General features: G+C 43.7%; 1 protein-coding gene and 1 pseudogene across 1 annotated transcript in view; both read left to right on the forward strand.

Moving 5' to 3' along the window:
* Positions 1-18,435, forward strand: part of Tsp2A (tetraspanin 2A) — a 179,910-nt gene that overhangs the window by 157,093 nt on the left and 4,382 nt on the right. The window contains exon 4 of the mRNA XM_065224307.1: positions 8,010-8,195. Within this exon, the coding sequence (XP_065080379.1) occupies positions 8,010-8,195 (186 nt within the window). The remainder of the gene's footprint in view (positions 1-8,009; positions 8,196-18,435) is intronic.
* LOC135703098 (uncharacterized) lies at positions 13,398-14,386 on the forward strand (annotated as a pseudogene).

An 18,435-nucleotide genomic window follows, 5' to 3' on the forward strand; every position in this document is an offset into this window, starting at 1 on the left:
TTTTTTTTTTTTTTATAGTCGCTTTAACACTTTTGGGTCATTCGGGAAATGATGTCGTTATAATGGATTTTGAAGGTGAGCCCGCAGTCCAGAGTAACACCGAGATCCTTTATTTGTTCTACACGGGCAATGCAACGTCCAAAGAGCACATAGTCAAACATAATTGGTTCGTTTTTACGGTGATAGGAGATGACGTTGCACTTTTCGATGCTCAGGCCCATCAAATTTCTCGTGCACCAGTCAGCGAAAATACATAGCATATGCTGGAGATCCCAACAGCCCGAGAGGCTTTTGATAATTTTGTAGATTTTGGTGTCATCTGCGTAGAAAAGACGACATCCAGATGGTAACAACAGAGCGAAGTCGTTTAAAAAGATCGAAAACAGCAGAGGTCCCAGGTTGCTGCCTTGCGGGACTCCCGAGTTGTTTGAGAAAACATTTGATTCCGTCGCGCCAATCTTGACTCGTACAGAGCGATTCACTAAGTACGATCTGAACCATTTCACAGCCGTAGACGAGACACCTAGTATCTCCAACTTAGCAAACAGGATTTCATGATCCACCCTGTCAAAAGCGGCTTTTAAGTCCATGTATGCAGCATCAACTTGCCATCCAGCATCCAAGCTTCGCAGACAGTCAGAGGTAAACTGCACCAGGTTCGTGGAAACCGATCGCTTGGGGTAAAAACCATGTTGGTCCGTATCGATATAATTTTTACAGCACATAAACAGAGCATCATTTACAATAATCTCGAAAAGTTTAGAGCAGGCGCACATGGAGGAAATCCCACGATAATTAGCGACATTCCGTTTGTCTCCTTTTTTGTGAATTGGAAACAGATAGGAAAGCTTCCAGCGGGAGGGGAATTCACTTTGCTGTGCCGAGAAATTAAAAAGTCGCGCAAGTGGAAGGCAGAGGTTGACTGCACATCGTTTTAAAACTGACGAGGGAATTCCGTCAGGACCAGCGGCGAATGAGTTCTTCATTTTGCATGTTGCGGCTATCACCATGTCTTCAGTGATTTTTGCATGTTGCGGCTATCACCATGTCTTCAGTGATGTGAGGTATGTCAAAACTAAAAACATCACGTGGCATCCCGGAGGTTGCGACCAACACCTGTGTCGGTGAAGCGGAAAAATCGTGGAAGACTTGTTTGAATTGACGAGCAAACAAGCTGCATTTTTCACTTTCGCTGCAGGCCGTATCATCTCCGAGGAACATGGAACAAGGCAGCCCGGATTCTTTCCGTTTTGAATTTACAAACGACCAAAAACCTTTCGGGTTCGACCGAAGGTTCGCTTCCGTGCGTCTCACGTGCCGATTATAGGGGAAGTGGTTGTAGTTTCGATAGCGACGACTTGCGAAATTAAACTGTTGCTTGTAGAACGGTGAGCGAGAGCTGCAGTACCTTCGGAGTGCGGCGGAGCGCTGACGTTTTAGTTTACGTAGGCGTGGGTTCGACCATGGAGGCTTCTGCGGGGGACGTCTTGCTGGGACAGTGCGGAAAATAACTTCTTCCAACAATCCACCGCAACGGCGCCGGTGGTGCAGTGGTAAGCGTGATTACCTCTCACCCCAGCAGGCCTTGGTTCAATCCCAGTCGGCGCCGCCGGGATGTTCTGAGGCATAACATCTCTGATCACGCCTTCCTTCGGATGGGAAGTAAAGCCGTTGGTCCCCGGTTCATGAGTTGATGGGTCGATAGGTAGGGTCCAGGTGTGGGAGCTGGCTTCCTGGCACGTCGGTAGCATTGGTGCTCAGCACGGAAAACAAGATCGACGGAAAAAACAAAGGAAAAAAAAAAAAAAAAAACAATCCACAGCATCATTGACACTAGCGGCCGTTTCATCTCACTGCGTCCTAGCAAGAAGTACGGTCGACTTGTTTCGCGCTCCGTTGTTTTGGAAGTTTTCTCGGTATTCGCTTGATATAAATTATCAGTTTTTTCTCACTAAGTGACTCCTGGCATAGTTCCCGGTAAATTGATCGAAAAGTGAGTTTTTTTGTAGTAGAAAGTGTCATTTTCGGAACGATTAATCCGTGCTATTGGTAATTCGCAAAACAATTTGGGCATCATCGTTGCGTGGTCACGCATACGCGCTCACGCATACCCGCTTACGTATCATCATCATCGAGTGTGAGCACCCGTTTCTACATCTACATCGTTCATCAATCATCGTGCGCCTGTGTGCGCTGAGTACCGCGCCTCGATCAAGTGCACCACAGCGAAGGTCATCCACGCTGCGCGTCGCTTCCCAGCCATCGGTGTAAACGCCTACACATATAACGCTCGGTGGTAGTAGTATAGGATTATCAGATAAGTTTTTGTTTTTTTCTTGTTTCTTTTACTCCCTCATTAGTTAAATTTCCATTTTGTATTTCTGTGTTTGTAGTGTTTTCTGTGTATTGTGTCTGTGCGTTCAGAGGGAGAGCGTTTTGCGCTCCCACTAGTTGAACAAAATGGATGTTTTGTCAGAAGACGACATGGATGACCATTCATCTCAGAAGAATGATGATGTCATCCCTGGTTCGTCGTCTCAGTCTGTCGATGGGCAGGCTGAGAAAAGCACCAGATTGCGGTCCTACCCGAATGACTCGACTGGCCCATGGGTTGTCTATTTTCAGCCCAAAAACAAACCCTTGAATGTTGTTCAGATATCTGATGATCTGACAAAGCGATTCTCTGCCGTGACCGAAATAACGAAGGTTAGGCACAACAAACTTCGTGTGACCGTCGCTAACCTGAAACAGGCTAATGAAATTGCTGTTTCCCAGTTTTTCACACTGGAATATAGGGTGTACATTCCAGCCTCTGATGTGGAGATCGAAGGCGTGGTCACTGAGGCGAGCCTGAACCCCGAGATACTGGAGAAGCAAGCGGTTGGCCGATTCAAGAACCCCTTGCTTCCTCCGGTAAAGATACTGGCCGTTCATAGAATGAAGTCAGTATCGCTCAGCGAGGGTAAAAAGAGTTTTACCCCCACAGACTCGTTTCGGGTGACCTTTTCTGGATCTGCCCTTCCTCAATACATCGAGCTGGGAAAACTTCGTCTTCCTGTGCGGTTGTTTGTACCTCGGGTCATGAACTGCCAGAATTGTAAGCGGTTGGGACATACGGCCTCCCACTGCGGCAACAAGGCACGCTGCTCCACATGCGGGGAGAAGCATGAGGATGGCGCCTGCGCAGCTACTGCACCAAAATGCGTGTACTGCAATGGAACTCCTCCTCATGCTCTCTCGTCGTGCCCGGCGTACAAACAGCTCGGGGACAAAATGAAACGCTCCCTTAAGGAACGTTCCAGGCGGTCTTTTGCAGAAATGCTTAAGACAGCCAAGCCATCGACCAACGAAACAAATCCCTTCGCTCTTTTGTCAGATGACGAGTCTGGCTCTGACTTGGCTGAGGAGGGAGTTTCTTTCAGTTTTCTGGAAGGTTCTGCCCGGAAACGAAAACGCATCCGTTCGCGGAAAGTTGCAGATCAAGAACCCCAAATCAGCTTGCCCAAATCAAGGAGTGGTGGAAAAAAGGAGACTTATACTCCTCCTGGATTCCGCAGAACTGATTATACCCAGGATTTTCCACCTCTTCCGGGGACATCCAAAACCCCTGATGCCCCAATTTTAAGAACAGAAACCCCTTCTTCATCTGGGCTGTTCTCATTTGATGACATTGTGGACGGTATTCTCAAATACCTCAACATTTCTGATCCTCTGAAAAGCATTGTCCTCACATTGCTTCCGACTGTGAAATCCTTCTTGAAGCAATTGACTTCAAAATGGCCCCTTCTTGCAGCTATCATCTCCTTCGATGGATAATTTTCCAAACGAGGTCGGGGATTTGATCACTGTTCTACAGTGGAATTGTCGAAGTTTGGCCATGTTGATTCTGCAAGAACGTTTTTCACAGATGGATCTCTAATAGAGGAGTCCGCTGGTTTTGGTGTATTTAATGAATTTCATAGCGCCTCTCGAAAACTTGAAGCTCCGTGTTCTGTGTATGTGGCTGAACTGGCAGCAATTCACTACACTTTGGAAACTATTGCTTCACTTCTTCCAGACCACTACTTTATTTTTACGGATAGTCTCAGTTCTGTCGAGGCTATCCGTTCCATTAGGCCATTTCTCTTGAAAATACGAGAACTGCTTAGTACTTTATCCGTGCGCTCTTTCATCATCACCTTCGCGTGGGTCCCTTCGCATTGCTTAATTTTGGGCAATGAGAAGGCGGATTCACTTGCGAAGGTGGGCGCTATGGAAGGCGACATTTATGATCGACAGATCGCCTATAGTGAATTTTTCTCTATTTATCGTCAGCAGTCGCTCGTTAGCTGGCAACATCAATGGAGTGAAGGGAGCTTGGGACGATGGCTACATTCAATTATCCCTAAGGTGTCGAAGTTTGCATGGTTCAAAGGGTTGGACTTGAGTCGAGACTTCATACGCGTGATGTCTCGTCTCATGTCCAATCACTATTGTCTAAACGCTCACTTGTTCCGTGTTGGGTTGGGAGACAGCAATCTCTGTGAATGTGGACAAGGTTACCAGGACGCTGATCACATCCTTTGGTCTTGTGCGGAGTATCGTGGAGTCAGATCACATTTTTATGATTCCCTTCGGGCTCGAGGTAGACAACCTAATGTTCCAGTTCGGGATATTTTGGCTAGACGCGATCTGGAGTTTATGAAACTCATATATGTTTACTTTAAGGATATTAACCTTAGATTGTTAGTTTGATGAACCTTGTGTTTAGTTTGTATTTTGTACGTGTGGGTTTTTTTTTTCAATGTTTGTTTTCAAGATGAATAGAAATAATTTCATGCTTTAGGATTAATTAAATAGTTGTATCGTAAACCACATTTCAAACCTCCTTCTTTCCTTTTCCCATCCAAAAAATTGTAAATCTCCACTAACCTCGAGACAACCGCGAGTACTCGGTCCAGTTCCTTTAACTTTAAATTTAAGACAGTAATAATGTATAACGCAAAGGATAACTCGGCTCTGTAAAGTTTATTCGATTGAGCCTGTACAAATAAAGTAATTATAAAAAAAATTGACACTAGCGGCCGTTTCGATACAGTGCCAATCTATTTCCGCAAGCGCATTGTTCAATGCAGTGTAATCGGCCCGGCGAAAGTCCAGAAAGCAGCACTCGGAAAACGGTAAATATTCAATTGGAGTGGATAAACTTAGTGACACGACGAGAGTGGGATGGTCGGCATCTAGATCGATCAGTGGCTCGACCGGTAGAGAAACAGAAGTGTCTGGTAATGCTGAATCATCTGCCAGAACAAGATCTAACGTCCATTACGGTTGGGAAAAATGTTCGCCTGAGTGAACCCATGAATGTTAAATCCGTCCAGAAGTTCACAGCACAGCAAGCAACCGGCATATGCGATAGCAGAGGATCAATGATTTTTTTTTTTTTTGTTAATTACTTTATTTGTACAGGCTCAGAAGGATCAATGAATGGTGTGCCACTGTTAGAGAAACGCCACTGTAAACCAGCTTGGTTGTAGTCGCCAAATAGGAGAGCGGGAGAATTGGGGCACAATTGAGACGAAATCGAGCCCAACGAATTAACGTGCTCATGGATGATCGTGCAGTCGTTTTTTCGGTCGGGGGGTAGGTAGACTGCGCCTACACTGAGCTTGGTTCTTGGCAGATCCACAACAATCCAGATTTGCTCTAGCAGACTTGAAATGGGCGAGGTACTTACATAGCTGGTCAGTTTCGTTGTGACGGCGATCAAAACCCCACCACCACGCAATTTTTGACTGTTTAGGGGAGAGCGGTCGGTTCTGAAGACGGAATAATGCGATCCAAACAGCTGCGGAGAGTAAATCCGGTCATCCAGCCACGTTTCTGTCAGAACAATCAAATCGTACTCAGCCTCCGAGACAGCCAGGAAAAACGGGTCGATTTTAGTCCGCAGCCCACGCACATTTTGGTAGTAAATCCGGAGACCACTCAAGATGCCACTACGCGAACTGGAAGTTGAAGGGAAATCAGGTACCGAAAGTTCGAAATCGCAATTATACTCGCCTGGAGTTGCAGGCCGGAAGCCCCCGATACCACCACCGATCACAGGACCAGGACGATGACGATGGCGGATGTCAGCAGCAAGCGCGACTGGGTCGGGGAGCTCGGGAGCTTCCTTAGTGCCTGTTTTAGGGTGTTCCGGATCCGATGAAGTTGTGGCGATGGTATCAACAGCTGGAGAAACGTAGCACGCTAGTTTTTTGCCGAATCAATAAACTCGCGAAACTGTAATCCGGCAGGCCAGGAATCCGGATCGAGTGCAGCATCTTTCAAACAAGGATCCAAAACGATCTTGAATGACACAAATGTCATACTGGATACGACTTTTCCTCTGGGAACCAAACGCACCACATCGACAGGTTCAGTTAAGCTCAAGCAGCGTGACACAATACTCTGCACGTCGTTATCGGTGATGAGCGGGTTCAGGCGAGAAAGACATAGCCAGAATTTCTCCGGAGGTGCACTAGGAGCAATAGAGGGAACGGAAAGACCACTCAAGTCAATTGTTTTCGTTCCATTTACGGTTGGCACGTCAATATCAGGCCGGTCTTCACGACGGCGTTTTGCACCCGGTTTGGGCCAAACTGGTGTAGCACTCAGTGACGGGTTGCGTTGTGGCTTAGCAGAGAAATTGTCGACTTTTTTACTTAGCTCAGCCACGGCATCATGCAGTTGCCGAACCTGATCTGGCAAGGAAGCAAGCGAGGGGGGTTGCATTTGTTGTTGCTGCTGATCGCCGATGAAACAGCTCTATCCGCCCTGTAGAACCCCACGACAGGAATTGCAAACGAAGAGTATCTTTCCAGCTGATAATGGTTCCTTCAGATTGCGGATATTAATACCGCAACACTGCTGGCTGATGTGGTAGAATGTTTCGCAAAAACCACAGCGCAGCGGCTCGAGCTCGTTGATAACGAGCTGACATTCTCCGCATTGTTTTTGGTCCATTCTGCTTTGACGGAGCTGCACAGTGAAAAGATGGAGACGGGTCGGGATTCGATGATGCGAGGATGACGTGTTGATTACAGCAAACGACAGCACGAAATTTATCGATATTCCACACGTTTCGGAGAGATTGTCGAAAATAGTATTGTTTACGCACAACCAGATTTACACACACAAATTCTATGGTAAAAACACGAACGTAAACAAGGCGAACAAGGCGAACAAAACTGTCCCAACCGGCCCAAACAGATTAGATTTCCCACAAAGTGAATTTTTTATATCCCACGCATTGATCACCCGTAATTATTCGATCAATACATATTTTTTTTAATTTTGCATTATTCGATACGTGTTTTTTCGATTGATATTCAATAACTTATTATATCGTCTAGCCATTTTCCACAGAGATGGTACTGTTCACTAAGAAAGTCAGAAGTCACTAGTCTGACTAGCACGCTTCAGCTTAGTGCTGGCGCCCCTTTATCAGTATTGAAATCTCAGATGATGCTAGTAAGCCCATAGACGATGCTTTGGGATGAAATTCGCCTACGTAAGGAAAGTACTGTTTGGGAAGCAAGCGCCAGTGGTGGCGGAGGGGAGATACCCCTTCCTTCACCATCCATCTTCATCCATCTTCAACAGGGAAGGTTGGTAAAGGAGGTGATCAACCCGATCCGTGTCTTCCTCAAAATTTACCTTTGCTCATTTTTCACACTGCCGTACTCTAACGGAACTATCAACTCTATGCTTTCATCTCCTCATCTATCGTATACAATGACCACTTTAAGTCTGATATTTGACGTTAAGCATCTCCACCTATGAAGAAGGCGAGGCTTAATTTATCAAGAATTCTCGATTAGAAGGGTCTTATGCTTTAAAATATTGCAGTCTAAGCATTGAAGGCTCTATAAACTTTGAATATGTTAAGCTTCCGGTATTTATTGAAAACCTCATCGTTTGCTGAACACAATGAAATCCTTAACCTTTCCATCAACTCATCTTCTCCTATCAAATACCTGTTCCAGATCGGATGCTGCGGAGCGGACGGCCCCAACGACTACATGATTCTGCGCCAGCCGCTGCCCCTCGAGTGCCGTGACACCGTCACCGGAAATGCCTTCTTCCACGGTTGCGTCGACGAGTTGACCTGGTTCCTGGAGGACAAATCCATCTGGGCTGCCGTCATGGCCATGATCCTGTCGGCAATTCACGTAAGTCGTTTTCAAGTGTTTTGATTGTTGTGCTGCGTGGGAAAACTTTCCAGATTCTAACAAATTAAGGGGAACAGGTATAATGCGTCCCTCATTCTTAGTACGGCTATATTTATGCAGATTTCTCTTCAATTAACAAAACTATCACGTATGTATATCCGCTGTTTTAAGTTGTCATCATTGTTTTCTTCAGTGGCATTTAAAAGAAGTTAGGAAGAAAGTAATGAAAACGCTTAAATCCTAGGTTCTTAAAATACGCGGGGCAAAATGGGATTTAATATGGGTATAATATGCCACACAACAAACGGACAGTATTCTGTATACTAATATGACAGTATGGCCCACAAAAAAAGAGGTCACATGCCCCGCAGATATTAGCTGTCTCACCGTGTACAAAGATGGAGTAAGTTTAGCTTCATAGCTCTCAAACTGGCATAGAAGAGAGGTCCAACCAAACACTTGGATTGCCCTTCAATTTTGCATTTAAATTAATCTTGGATTCGTAGAAACTCAAAGGGGGCCGTTTTCCCCCGGTGGGGCGTTTCATACATTCCTACCCCTATATTGCCCTATAAAACATTTCCCATTTAATTCGCACGTGTCGTCACCCGTCGACTGTTAAAATTCGACATCATACCGGCAGGCGAACGACGAAGACGACGACGACGACGACGCCGATGCGTAAATATGAGTTACTGTTCCACAAAGTCCACATGTTCGCTGGAGCATGTGGTTTTTGCACAGCGAGCAACCGAGGCTCAAGAAACTCATTATCATAAAAAATGAAACAACCGAATAACGACTTCAGGATATGGAGGGGGGTGGCAGTAATTTGAATTGTTAATTCTCGCACGCACGCAACTGTTTCGGCATCCCACCACGGCACAAAGTTTCCGTTTTTGACTGTTGGCGTTTTCCAATCGCGTTTTCGAAGAAAGAAAGGCGAAAGAAAAAGGTCGAATGAAATAAATACTTGAACGTGTGGAGAATTCCCATTTTCTCTGATGGATGGGTGTAAGATTGAAAAGGCAAAAACTTCCCCACCCCATCCATCCTTCCAACGAGAACGAAATTAAGAATTCGAGGAAAACCCAACCACGGCACATGTTGCTTTTTTCTGAGTAACTTGTCGAATTTTTCTTTCCGCCCCATCTCGAAGAAGGAGATGATTACGGTTCTGTTTGGGATGCTCCTTGCCTAGAAGCAAATTAACTCTTCGTCTTCATCCGCTTACGTCTTGTTTGTAGGCTCTTATCTCTTTCTGTCTGAGCAGGTTGGTATTTTTGGAAATGATGTTAAATTAATTGTATTTTTCGGAGGAAGAAAAAAAAACTGCTTCAAGCTCCTGGCGGTGACTGGATCAGTTTCCGGGAAAGAAAAGTGCTGGGACTTTAGTTCCCAACACAGTCGGAAAAAGTGAACCTCTAGAGAGGTTGGCCCGCACCGCCTGGAGGATAAATTTCTTGATTGGACTTGTTGCACTTGGGGAATTAAATTCCGACAAGCTGCTCCCTGGGATGATTGAAGCGCCATTTGAGATGGTTCTTTGAAGATCTGTTTCTGTTTGATTATTGGCACTCGTCGATTGAAGTATATGCTTGAGCCAGTCCGAAATGTTCATTGCTGGAATGTTACTTTATTCTACTGCTCTAGGCAGCTTTTGAAGGGGGGATTCAATGACTAAAGTTACCCTTAGCAACATATCCACTTGTAGAATTGTGCGTGATCCAGTGGAAGTTTTAAATTTATGCTTAGCTGTGGTATTGTAACAACACAGCCATTAAGGAAGCAAATTTGGTACACAGGTCGGAAGCCTCTCGATATGCTAGCCAGTTAAGGTGTGGCCCTGAAGCAAGGCCATTAGGGTGTTCCAAAATAACATTTTGTCCTGAAACCTGCGGGCTTACCCTCGAAATGATAGCTTCGGGTGTTACAAACAAACATTTGTACGGCGCAACTCTGGGAAATGTTATATTTTTATAACTAGTTCGTTTGTTTACTAGGCTCAGTCGTGTGTGACACTTTGCAGAGCCAAAAATCCGTAATATTTTAAATATTTTTTTAAACAGCGGTAAATCAATACTGAAGCCTCCTTCAATGTTGACCAAATACTGACTGGGCAGGGGCAAGTAGCACAGAAACAAGTGGATAATAAGACTGGGACCCATTGTTTGGAAAACTTGTGGAAAGAAGGGGATGGTCAAATCCATCTCTAACATCAGACAAACAAAGGAATTCGTAGATCGCCTGCATGTAGGGAAGATCACGGGCTCCCAATACATCTCTTACTTCACGGAAGGGTTGTCTAACTCGGGCCACTAGGGTATCCAATAGTCGTCCTCTGAAGACGCCATTACCCGGAAATGCCAAACTGCGTGATTGAAGTCATCATAACCGGTTCTGCACCTACCTATATTGCAGTCAACGAGGTTTATTCTGTAGAGATGTGCGTCTAGCGAGTAGTGCTTGGACATAAGTTTTGACATCACGCGAGTGAATCCTCGACTTACATCCAGACCTTTGCACCACGCTCTTGAAGAAACATTTGGAGTAATGGAATGTAACCACCGCCCAAGAGAATTACTTGTCCAATCGTTTTACCAACTTTCTGTGAAATTCTTCTATCATAAATCTCACCTTGTTGTGCGCCCACCTTTGCTAGAGTGTCTTGCCTTCTCATTGCCTGGGATTGAGCAATGTGAGTGGACCCATACAAAGGTAATCCTATATGATCTTTTGACCAGCAAACTCATCTGCTCCCTTACCTTTGAAAGGAAATAAGATGAGTGCCTAACTTGTTTCATCGACCGAATAGCCTCAATCGAAATGAGACTATCCGAGAAGATGAAGTAATGGTCTGTGGGCATGTCGGGAATCATCCTCAATGCGAAGTTGATTGCTGCCAGCTCAGCAACATTAACGGAACAAGGTTCCTGAAGTTTTCAGAAGGCAAAAATACGGGGAATTGAGATACATCGAAGTTGATCTGGAACTCCTTGAATAGCCTGTTTCATGGAGAGATCATAGTCAATGGGGGAACTGTAGTTAGTATAGCGTACTCGAGGGGGGTTATAGCACGGAAGGCTAATATCCGTTGACATATAATTAAGGTAGATTCGCACGAATCTAGACTGGGTGCTCAATTTGAGCATTACTTTGAAGCTTTCAATCACAAGGCTGTTACTGACACTACATTTGATCAATACTCTTAATGAGAGCTCACATAAACGGTTCTGCAGGAACGTCTAGGCTCATTTTGTGTGTTGAATGCATACAGCCAAGGGTGATACGTAAACAATGATATTGAATACGTTCCAATTTGATTGCCGAGAGGAAGCAAAAAGAGCCATACTCAGGAACTGAAAGAATATTCGTTTTATATAGTTTAATGAGGTCTTCCGGGTGAGCACCCCACCATGTCCCGGTAATTGATCGTAGAAAGTTGATCCTTTGTTGACACTTTTTAAATACGTAATGTGGGTACCCCAAGTGCATGTTCAATCAAACCAGACTCCAAGCAATTTGAAGCTCAAAGATTGGGCAATGTCTCTGTCAAAAGATTTAGAAGCAGTTGGGCTGGAAACTGCTTCCTTGTAAACACTACCAATTCAGTTTTTTGCGGTGAAAACTCGATTATCGATTATCTATTATCTAGGGAATTTTGCAATGGTCTTTGGAAGATTTTCGTACGTGGACCTCTCAGGGAAACCACGGCATCTTCTTCAAGCTGTCTAAGCGTGCATCGATTATCTAAGAAGTTATCAATATGTTTGACATAGAGATTATAAATTAAAGGACTTAATTATAAACCTTGGGGTAAGCCCATGTAGCTAATTCTAGAAGTTGTCAGTTGAACCTAGATTGAAGGTCCACTAATCCACTGCTGTGCAGACTGTCCGATAGCATATCTATGGAAACAGAATCAAATGCGCCCTTAATATCCAAAAAGACTGAAGCCAATTGCTCCTTGTGCGCAAATACCAGTTGAATATCAGATGAAACCAAATTGCGTATTTGAAAGCAGGTTGTTTGATTCAATCCAATGGTCAAGTCTTGATTGGATCATTTTTTCTAATTACTTCCTCAGGCATGATAGCATAGCGGTCGGAAGACAGGGAAAACAAAAGAATCCTTCCAGCCATCGGAAAAGATCCCAGAATCTAAAGAGAGGTTGAAGATGGATGCTAAAGGTGCGGCCAGGACTCCAATACAGTTCGTAATAACCGCGGAAGGGATTCCGTCAGGGCTAATGCTAAATTGTAATTACTTCCTCAGGCATGATAGCATAGCGATCGGACGGTAAGAATTGTGATCAGACGCGGGTTTCCCAGGCTTTTGAATAGCTATTACTTTAACCTGTATCCATGCTGGTGGAACTATATTGAGTTCCATAAACGAATTATAGGTTTTTTAGAAGGTCGAATTTGATCATATCGCTTCCCAGAGCAGTGTTATTGGATGAAAGAAGCGCCATTGAAAATTTCAGCATTGTGAATGGTACATCCAGAGAACCGTTACTTCGGGCTGTATCCCGTAAAGTTGGTTGTGCTGTAATAGAGTCTGGACAAACCTTTTTAAGCCAAGTCGAATATCCATTGAGAGGAGTATTCTTCACTCTCATTGGAGGATGAGCGGTCTCGCGAACCTTTTTTCATAGCGTTGTCATCGAGGTTTCTCTGGAAAGCCTCTCGATAAAAGTAAGCCAGTAATTTCGTTTCTTTGCTTTCAGTAAATTTTAAAGCTTTTTTCAAGCTTTAGATACTTTGCAAACTCTGGGAAATTTTGATTAGAGGTTACAAGTTTGAGCTTCTTAGCTTTTTTTCCTTGATTTGTTTTCCGTGCTGAGCACCAATGCTACCGACGCCAGGGAGGCAAGCTCCCACACCTGGACCCTACCTATCGACCCATCAACTCATGAACCGGGGACCAACGGCTTTACTTACTGCTTACGTGATCAGAGATGTTATGCCTCAGAACATTCCGGCGGCGCCGACTGGGATTGAACCCAGGCCTGCTAGGGTGAGCGGTAATCACGCTTACTACTACACCACCGGCGCCGCCAAAAGAATTGTGTTTGGTTGGTCTTTTGAAGTGTTCTTTTCTGTTTTTCTGCTGTTTTGCTGAGCAGGTATTTAAATTGACTTTTCATATTGCGACTTATAGCACGATAACATCACGTATCAAAATATCCAGCTCCCTACGATGGACGACGTGGAACTATCAGGATCACCGAAGCTTGTTTCGTTGGCCATCGATTATGATATGGATGAACTTGAGAACCACGATATCGCCGATGAGGAGGGGGAATTTATCGATGTTTCCGAGGATGAGGAAAAGGAAGATACAAAACTGTGAGAGAGATGAACTAGCCTATGGCTAAAAATCTCTTTAATAAAGAAAAAAAAAAAAATGTTCCATTCTACCGTTCAAATTTTGACGAGGAACTTCAAAGGGCACAAGAAAGGTCCATCGGTGGGCAGAACTGTGACTCAGTGCAAGAAGTTACGGAGCTTCTATGAAACTCTTGCGATGACCACATAAGAAGAGAAGTGATCTTTGATGCAGCTGCTGGGGTTGGTGATGACCAGTATTTGGCACGTTGGGCCGAAACAACGGCTCCAACTATCGAAGAAATCAACAAGTTCGTCACATTTCAGGACAAAACTTCAAAGAGGACATATAAGTTGTCACAGTTTATCGAAAAGCCGGAAAAGATGCAAAAGTTTTTAGACAAGGAGATAAACGCGTTTTTGTATGTTTTCTCTGAGTCAGTTACCTCGGCAAACATGTACGACACCCTCCGAATTCAACAGAGGAAAGGGACAGAGCTGGTGCTGTTTCAAATCAAGCAGTGTCTGTGCTGGGCAGTGTGGGCTTCGTGCCTTTTTACCAAGGATGCACTGGAACGGGATGGATTGAAACTTCAAGGCCCTCCTCATCACCTGATCCATCTTTTCAAAACGGTACCTTCTGCAAGTCAGCAAGTTTTGTCTAGTACACGAAATGACATTAGGATCACTCAAAACGTGAATACTGGATTTAAGGAGGAATTGGATACGTTGTGGAAGGAGTTGGACCAGGTTTGCGGTCTTGTGAATGCCATGAAACTGCGCACGATGCAGCTACCAACAATTCCACTCTATTCGAAGTCTGGAAGCATGGAAACAAGCAAGGATGTCTTTGGAGACTGATTGCTTCGACGTGGACTACCTATAGGAAACCTTCGTGTTTTAAACTGTAACCATCAACAACCAATAGTTCAAAAAGTTTTAATACTGCACATAAAACAGCGATGCCACTGTAGTTGGACACCGACTGCTTATTGCCTGTTTTGAAGACAGGGAAAACAAAAGAATCCTTCCAGCCATCGGGAAAGATCCCAGAATCTAAAGAGAGGTTGAAGATGGATGCTAAAGGTGCGGCCAGGACTCCAATACAGTTCGTAATAACCGCGGAAGGGATTCCGTCAGGGCAAATGCTAAAACATTTTTTCAAACAAAGGCCGGTTAGGTTAGGTATATTTTCTTTGACAAAGACACTGCTGAATTGTGTCATGAACAGGTCAGCGATGCCCTCCGTATCAGACTCCTCTCGATATAGTTAACCCGATTCCTTCCGTTGCTCGTTCACATGATTCCAGAAGCTCTTGGGGTTTGCTTTGAGTTTAGTTTGTAGCTGGAGCTGATGGGCTTAATAAAGCTGTTTGTTGAGCCGCTGGTACTATTTTTCAACGAGTTTGTACTTCCTCTTCGACGCCTCCGTTAGAAGTTTACAAAATGTCTTCAAGGCAGCGTTCAAGAGAAAACAGCTGAGGCAGCATTCGCGTCACGATCTCGGAGTTCATCGTTCCAGCTGATGTTCTCGAAAAAGGTTGCCATTCCCTCGAAGTCAGTCCTTTGGGAGTCATACGAAATGCTGTCCACGGTAACCCATAAAGTGCAAGCCTGATGTAAGTGTAATGATGGTGATGGTGTCTACAACGTTTAACTAGGGGTTCAGGTGCCTCTTGGACCGAGCCATTGTAGTAGTATTGTAGCAAACTATGAGCGATGCTCCTAGAGGTGTAATATATAAGCCATATCCACTGTTATTACTGTTGTCTCACATCAGTGGACGGGAAACTATCACAACATGCTTTCATTTGACGTTTGAGCTGTTGATGAGTACGTGAAAATGCATGAGAACCTTAAGCGTGGGTTTGCATTGCCAGATTCTCGCAGAGGCTTTGAGCCTTTGAAGTTGATTTAAAAATGATTTTCCCAACACTGGTGTTGATCGATCATTTCAGAATCCCCAAGTCGGTCCGGGGGTAAATACAACACACAAATGAAGACCACTTTCAACGGTAAGGTAACAGCCACTCATACCTGTTCGACACCTGAGCTATTACGTGGGTGAAGTAACCGAAAGTTAAAAGTAGAGTGAACAGCTAGCAAAGCATTACAATAATAGTAATCATCTTTACAAGCCATCAGAGGTCTTTTGAAGTGTTTATTGGGTTACACTAAACAGTAATAAAAGTTTACTTGTATCATGAAAAGCGTTGCCAGTATTCCAGATATATCTGGATTTTCCAGATGTTTAGTCGTCTTGCCAGATACACAGACAGACCACTGATATTTCCAGATTTTTTTAAATATGTTCCAGATTTTCGCAGATTTTTTAAACATGTTGCTTTAAAAATATCACTGAAATGCTACTTTCATCATTAAAGTCCATCAATGTTGGACATTATTGGAACTTTAAGGTAATTCTGAAAATAGTTCACAGTGAAGTGTAAGGTGAATTCCTTGTGAAATCAAACAAGAATTTCAAGCTAATTCTGAGTAGTGTTCCATCCATCATTATGGGCTTCGTAGTCATGCGACTTCACCCGTCGTTCAGGCGTATTGTGAGTGCCACAAAGTCATTCATTCAACAATCTAGTGCCAATCACCGACGGACATCGATTGCCATCCATTGGGGGCAATCGAATGTGCAGGAGGGCAGCTTCCACACCTGCGTAGGATATCGCAGCCATTCAAACACACATGGGGGGCCGGAACCAACGGCTTTACTTCCCTTCCGAAGGAAGACGTGATCAGAGATTTTTATGCCTCAGAAAAATCCCACCGACCTCGACTGGGATTGAACCCAGACCCATTGGGGTGAGAAAGCAGTCACGCACCGGCAGTGACACGAAGTGAGGGTTCGATTCCCGCTCCAGCCGGTGCAAATTTTGACTACCTGAAAATTTCCCTACTGGTCTACTCGGTGTGGTGTGTTGTCCATTGTCTAGTGTTAAATATTCAGTCTGTGCAATCTCTGGTTGAAGACGGTGTCAATTGTCTTGTCAACGCTGATGACAATTGCATGGAGATTTTGTGGATAAAGGATCCGGAAGAGAAATCATAGAAAGTTCTTATGATGAAACTTAAGGAGTATGCTGATACGAATCGTGAGAATAATTTAAATGGAATTCTGCCGAATGTTTCTATGGAAATTCATTTTAATAAAATTTTAAGACATTTAAACGGAATTATGCGGAATTTCTGGGAAACTTTCCAAAGCATTTTGGCAAAGTACATGAGAAATTAAGAAATACTGAAAAGGATTTCAAAACAATTCTCACCTTACCAACAAAGTAGTTCGAAGGGAATTATCGGATGAGTCTGAAAAGAGCGTGACGGTTATTCTGAAGATTGCACCAAGGAAATTTTTAAGAATATTTTAAGAATTTCTTAGAGAAAAATGGACACAAAATTGTGCCAATTCTTGGGAATTTTTACCAGTTTGAGGGAATTGTGGAATTGAAGAGTGATTTATAAGAGATTTCAAGAGGTAATGCTAAGAACTCTTAGAATGTTATTGGAAAGGTTGGATATTATCAAGATTATTTTAAGGGAATATAGAAAAGAAGTATATTGGCGACGGTGGTTTAGTGGTAAGCGTGATTACCTCTCACCCCAGCAGGCCTGGGTGCAATCCCAGTCGGCGCCGCCAGGATGTTCTGAGGCATAACATCTCTGATCAAGCCTTTCTTTCGGAAGGGAAGGAAAGCCGTTGGTCCCCGGTTCATGAGTTGATGGGTCGATAGGTAGGGTCCAGGTGTGGGAGCTGCCTTCCTGGCACGTCGGTAGCATTGGGGCTCAGCACGGAAAACAAGATCGACGGAAAACAAACCAAGGAAAAAAGAAAAAAGAAAAGAAGTATGATGGAATTCTAGAATGATTCAATTGGAACTAAAAAAAAGGGCGGTGATCCTGCGACTTAAAAAATGAAGCTATCAGATTTTCGTTTTAGTAATATAATAAAAATATTCTTTGGCATAAAATTATTCGTAATGGTCATACGAATAGTGGAGTTACCCGTAGCTTAGGTAAACTGTGTGTAAGTACTATGATGTTAGACTTTGATTAGCACTTCAGCCAGGTGAATTTTGCTTCAAAATAAAATTGCCTACTGGTCTACTGGGTGTTGTGTCAAGAATTAAATTGCAAATCTGATCAAATTCAGGGTAACATTAGAATTATTTAGAACTAATAAAATCTTTAAATTCTAGTACTGCATCTCAGCGGCGCCGGTGGTGTAGTGGTAAGCGTGATTACCTATCACCCCAGCAGGCCTGGGTTCAATCCCAGTCGGCGCCGCCGGGATGTTCTGAGGCATAACATCTCTGATCACGCCTTCCTTCGGAAGGGAAGTAAAACCGTTGGTCCCCGGTTCATGAGTTGATGGGTCGATAGGTAGGGTCCAGGTGTGGGAGCTGCCTCTCTGGCGTCGGTAGCATTGGTGCTCAGCACGGAAAACAAGATCGACGGAAAACAAATCAAAAAGAAAAAAAAAAAAATAGTACTGCATCAAAGTAAGTAAGGACTACATCGATTATTAGGTAAAAAAAACCATCTCATCAAATTTGCTTGATTCTTTACAGTTTAAAAATCAATTCTAAACATATTTTCTGCATCATTTTACCCACATTTGACTCAATTTTCGAAATGCTGCGTAATGGATATTTAAACTTTTTGGGTACACTGTGTCAATACTTTTCAACTTTTGGATGATTTCAGCAATGCAACAAGTAATTTGTTTTATTAAATTTATTTAAGCATGCAATTCATAACCATTATAGTACTTTAAATAAATTCCAGATTATTTTTTACGGGAGATAGGCACATCACTTTGATTTCAATAGCATTATGTTAAAAACTGGATTTTTTAAGCCTTTCAGATTTATCCAGATTTTATATTTTAGCTGATT

The sequence above is a fragment of the Ochlerotatus camptorhynchus genome, unplaced genomic scaffold (assembly GCF_037179485.1).
Source record: "Ochlerotatus camptorhynchus isolate MF236.1 unplaced genomic scaffold, CSIRO-AGI_Acam_v1.1 ptg000209l, whole genome shotgun sequence".
In the NCBI taxonomy this organism is placed as follows: domain Eukaryota; kingdom Metazoa; phylum Arthropoda; class Insecta; order Diptera; family Culicidae; genus Ochlerotatus; species Ochlerotatus camptorhynchus.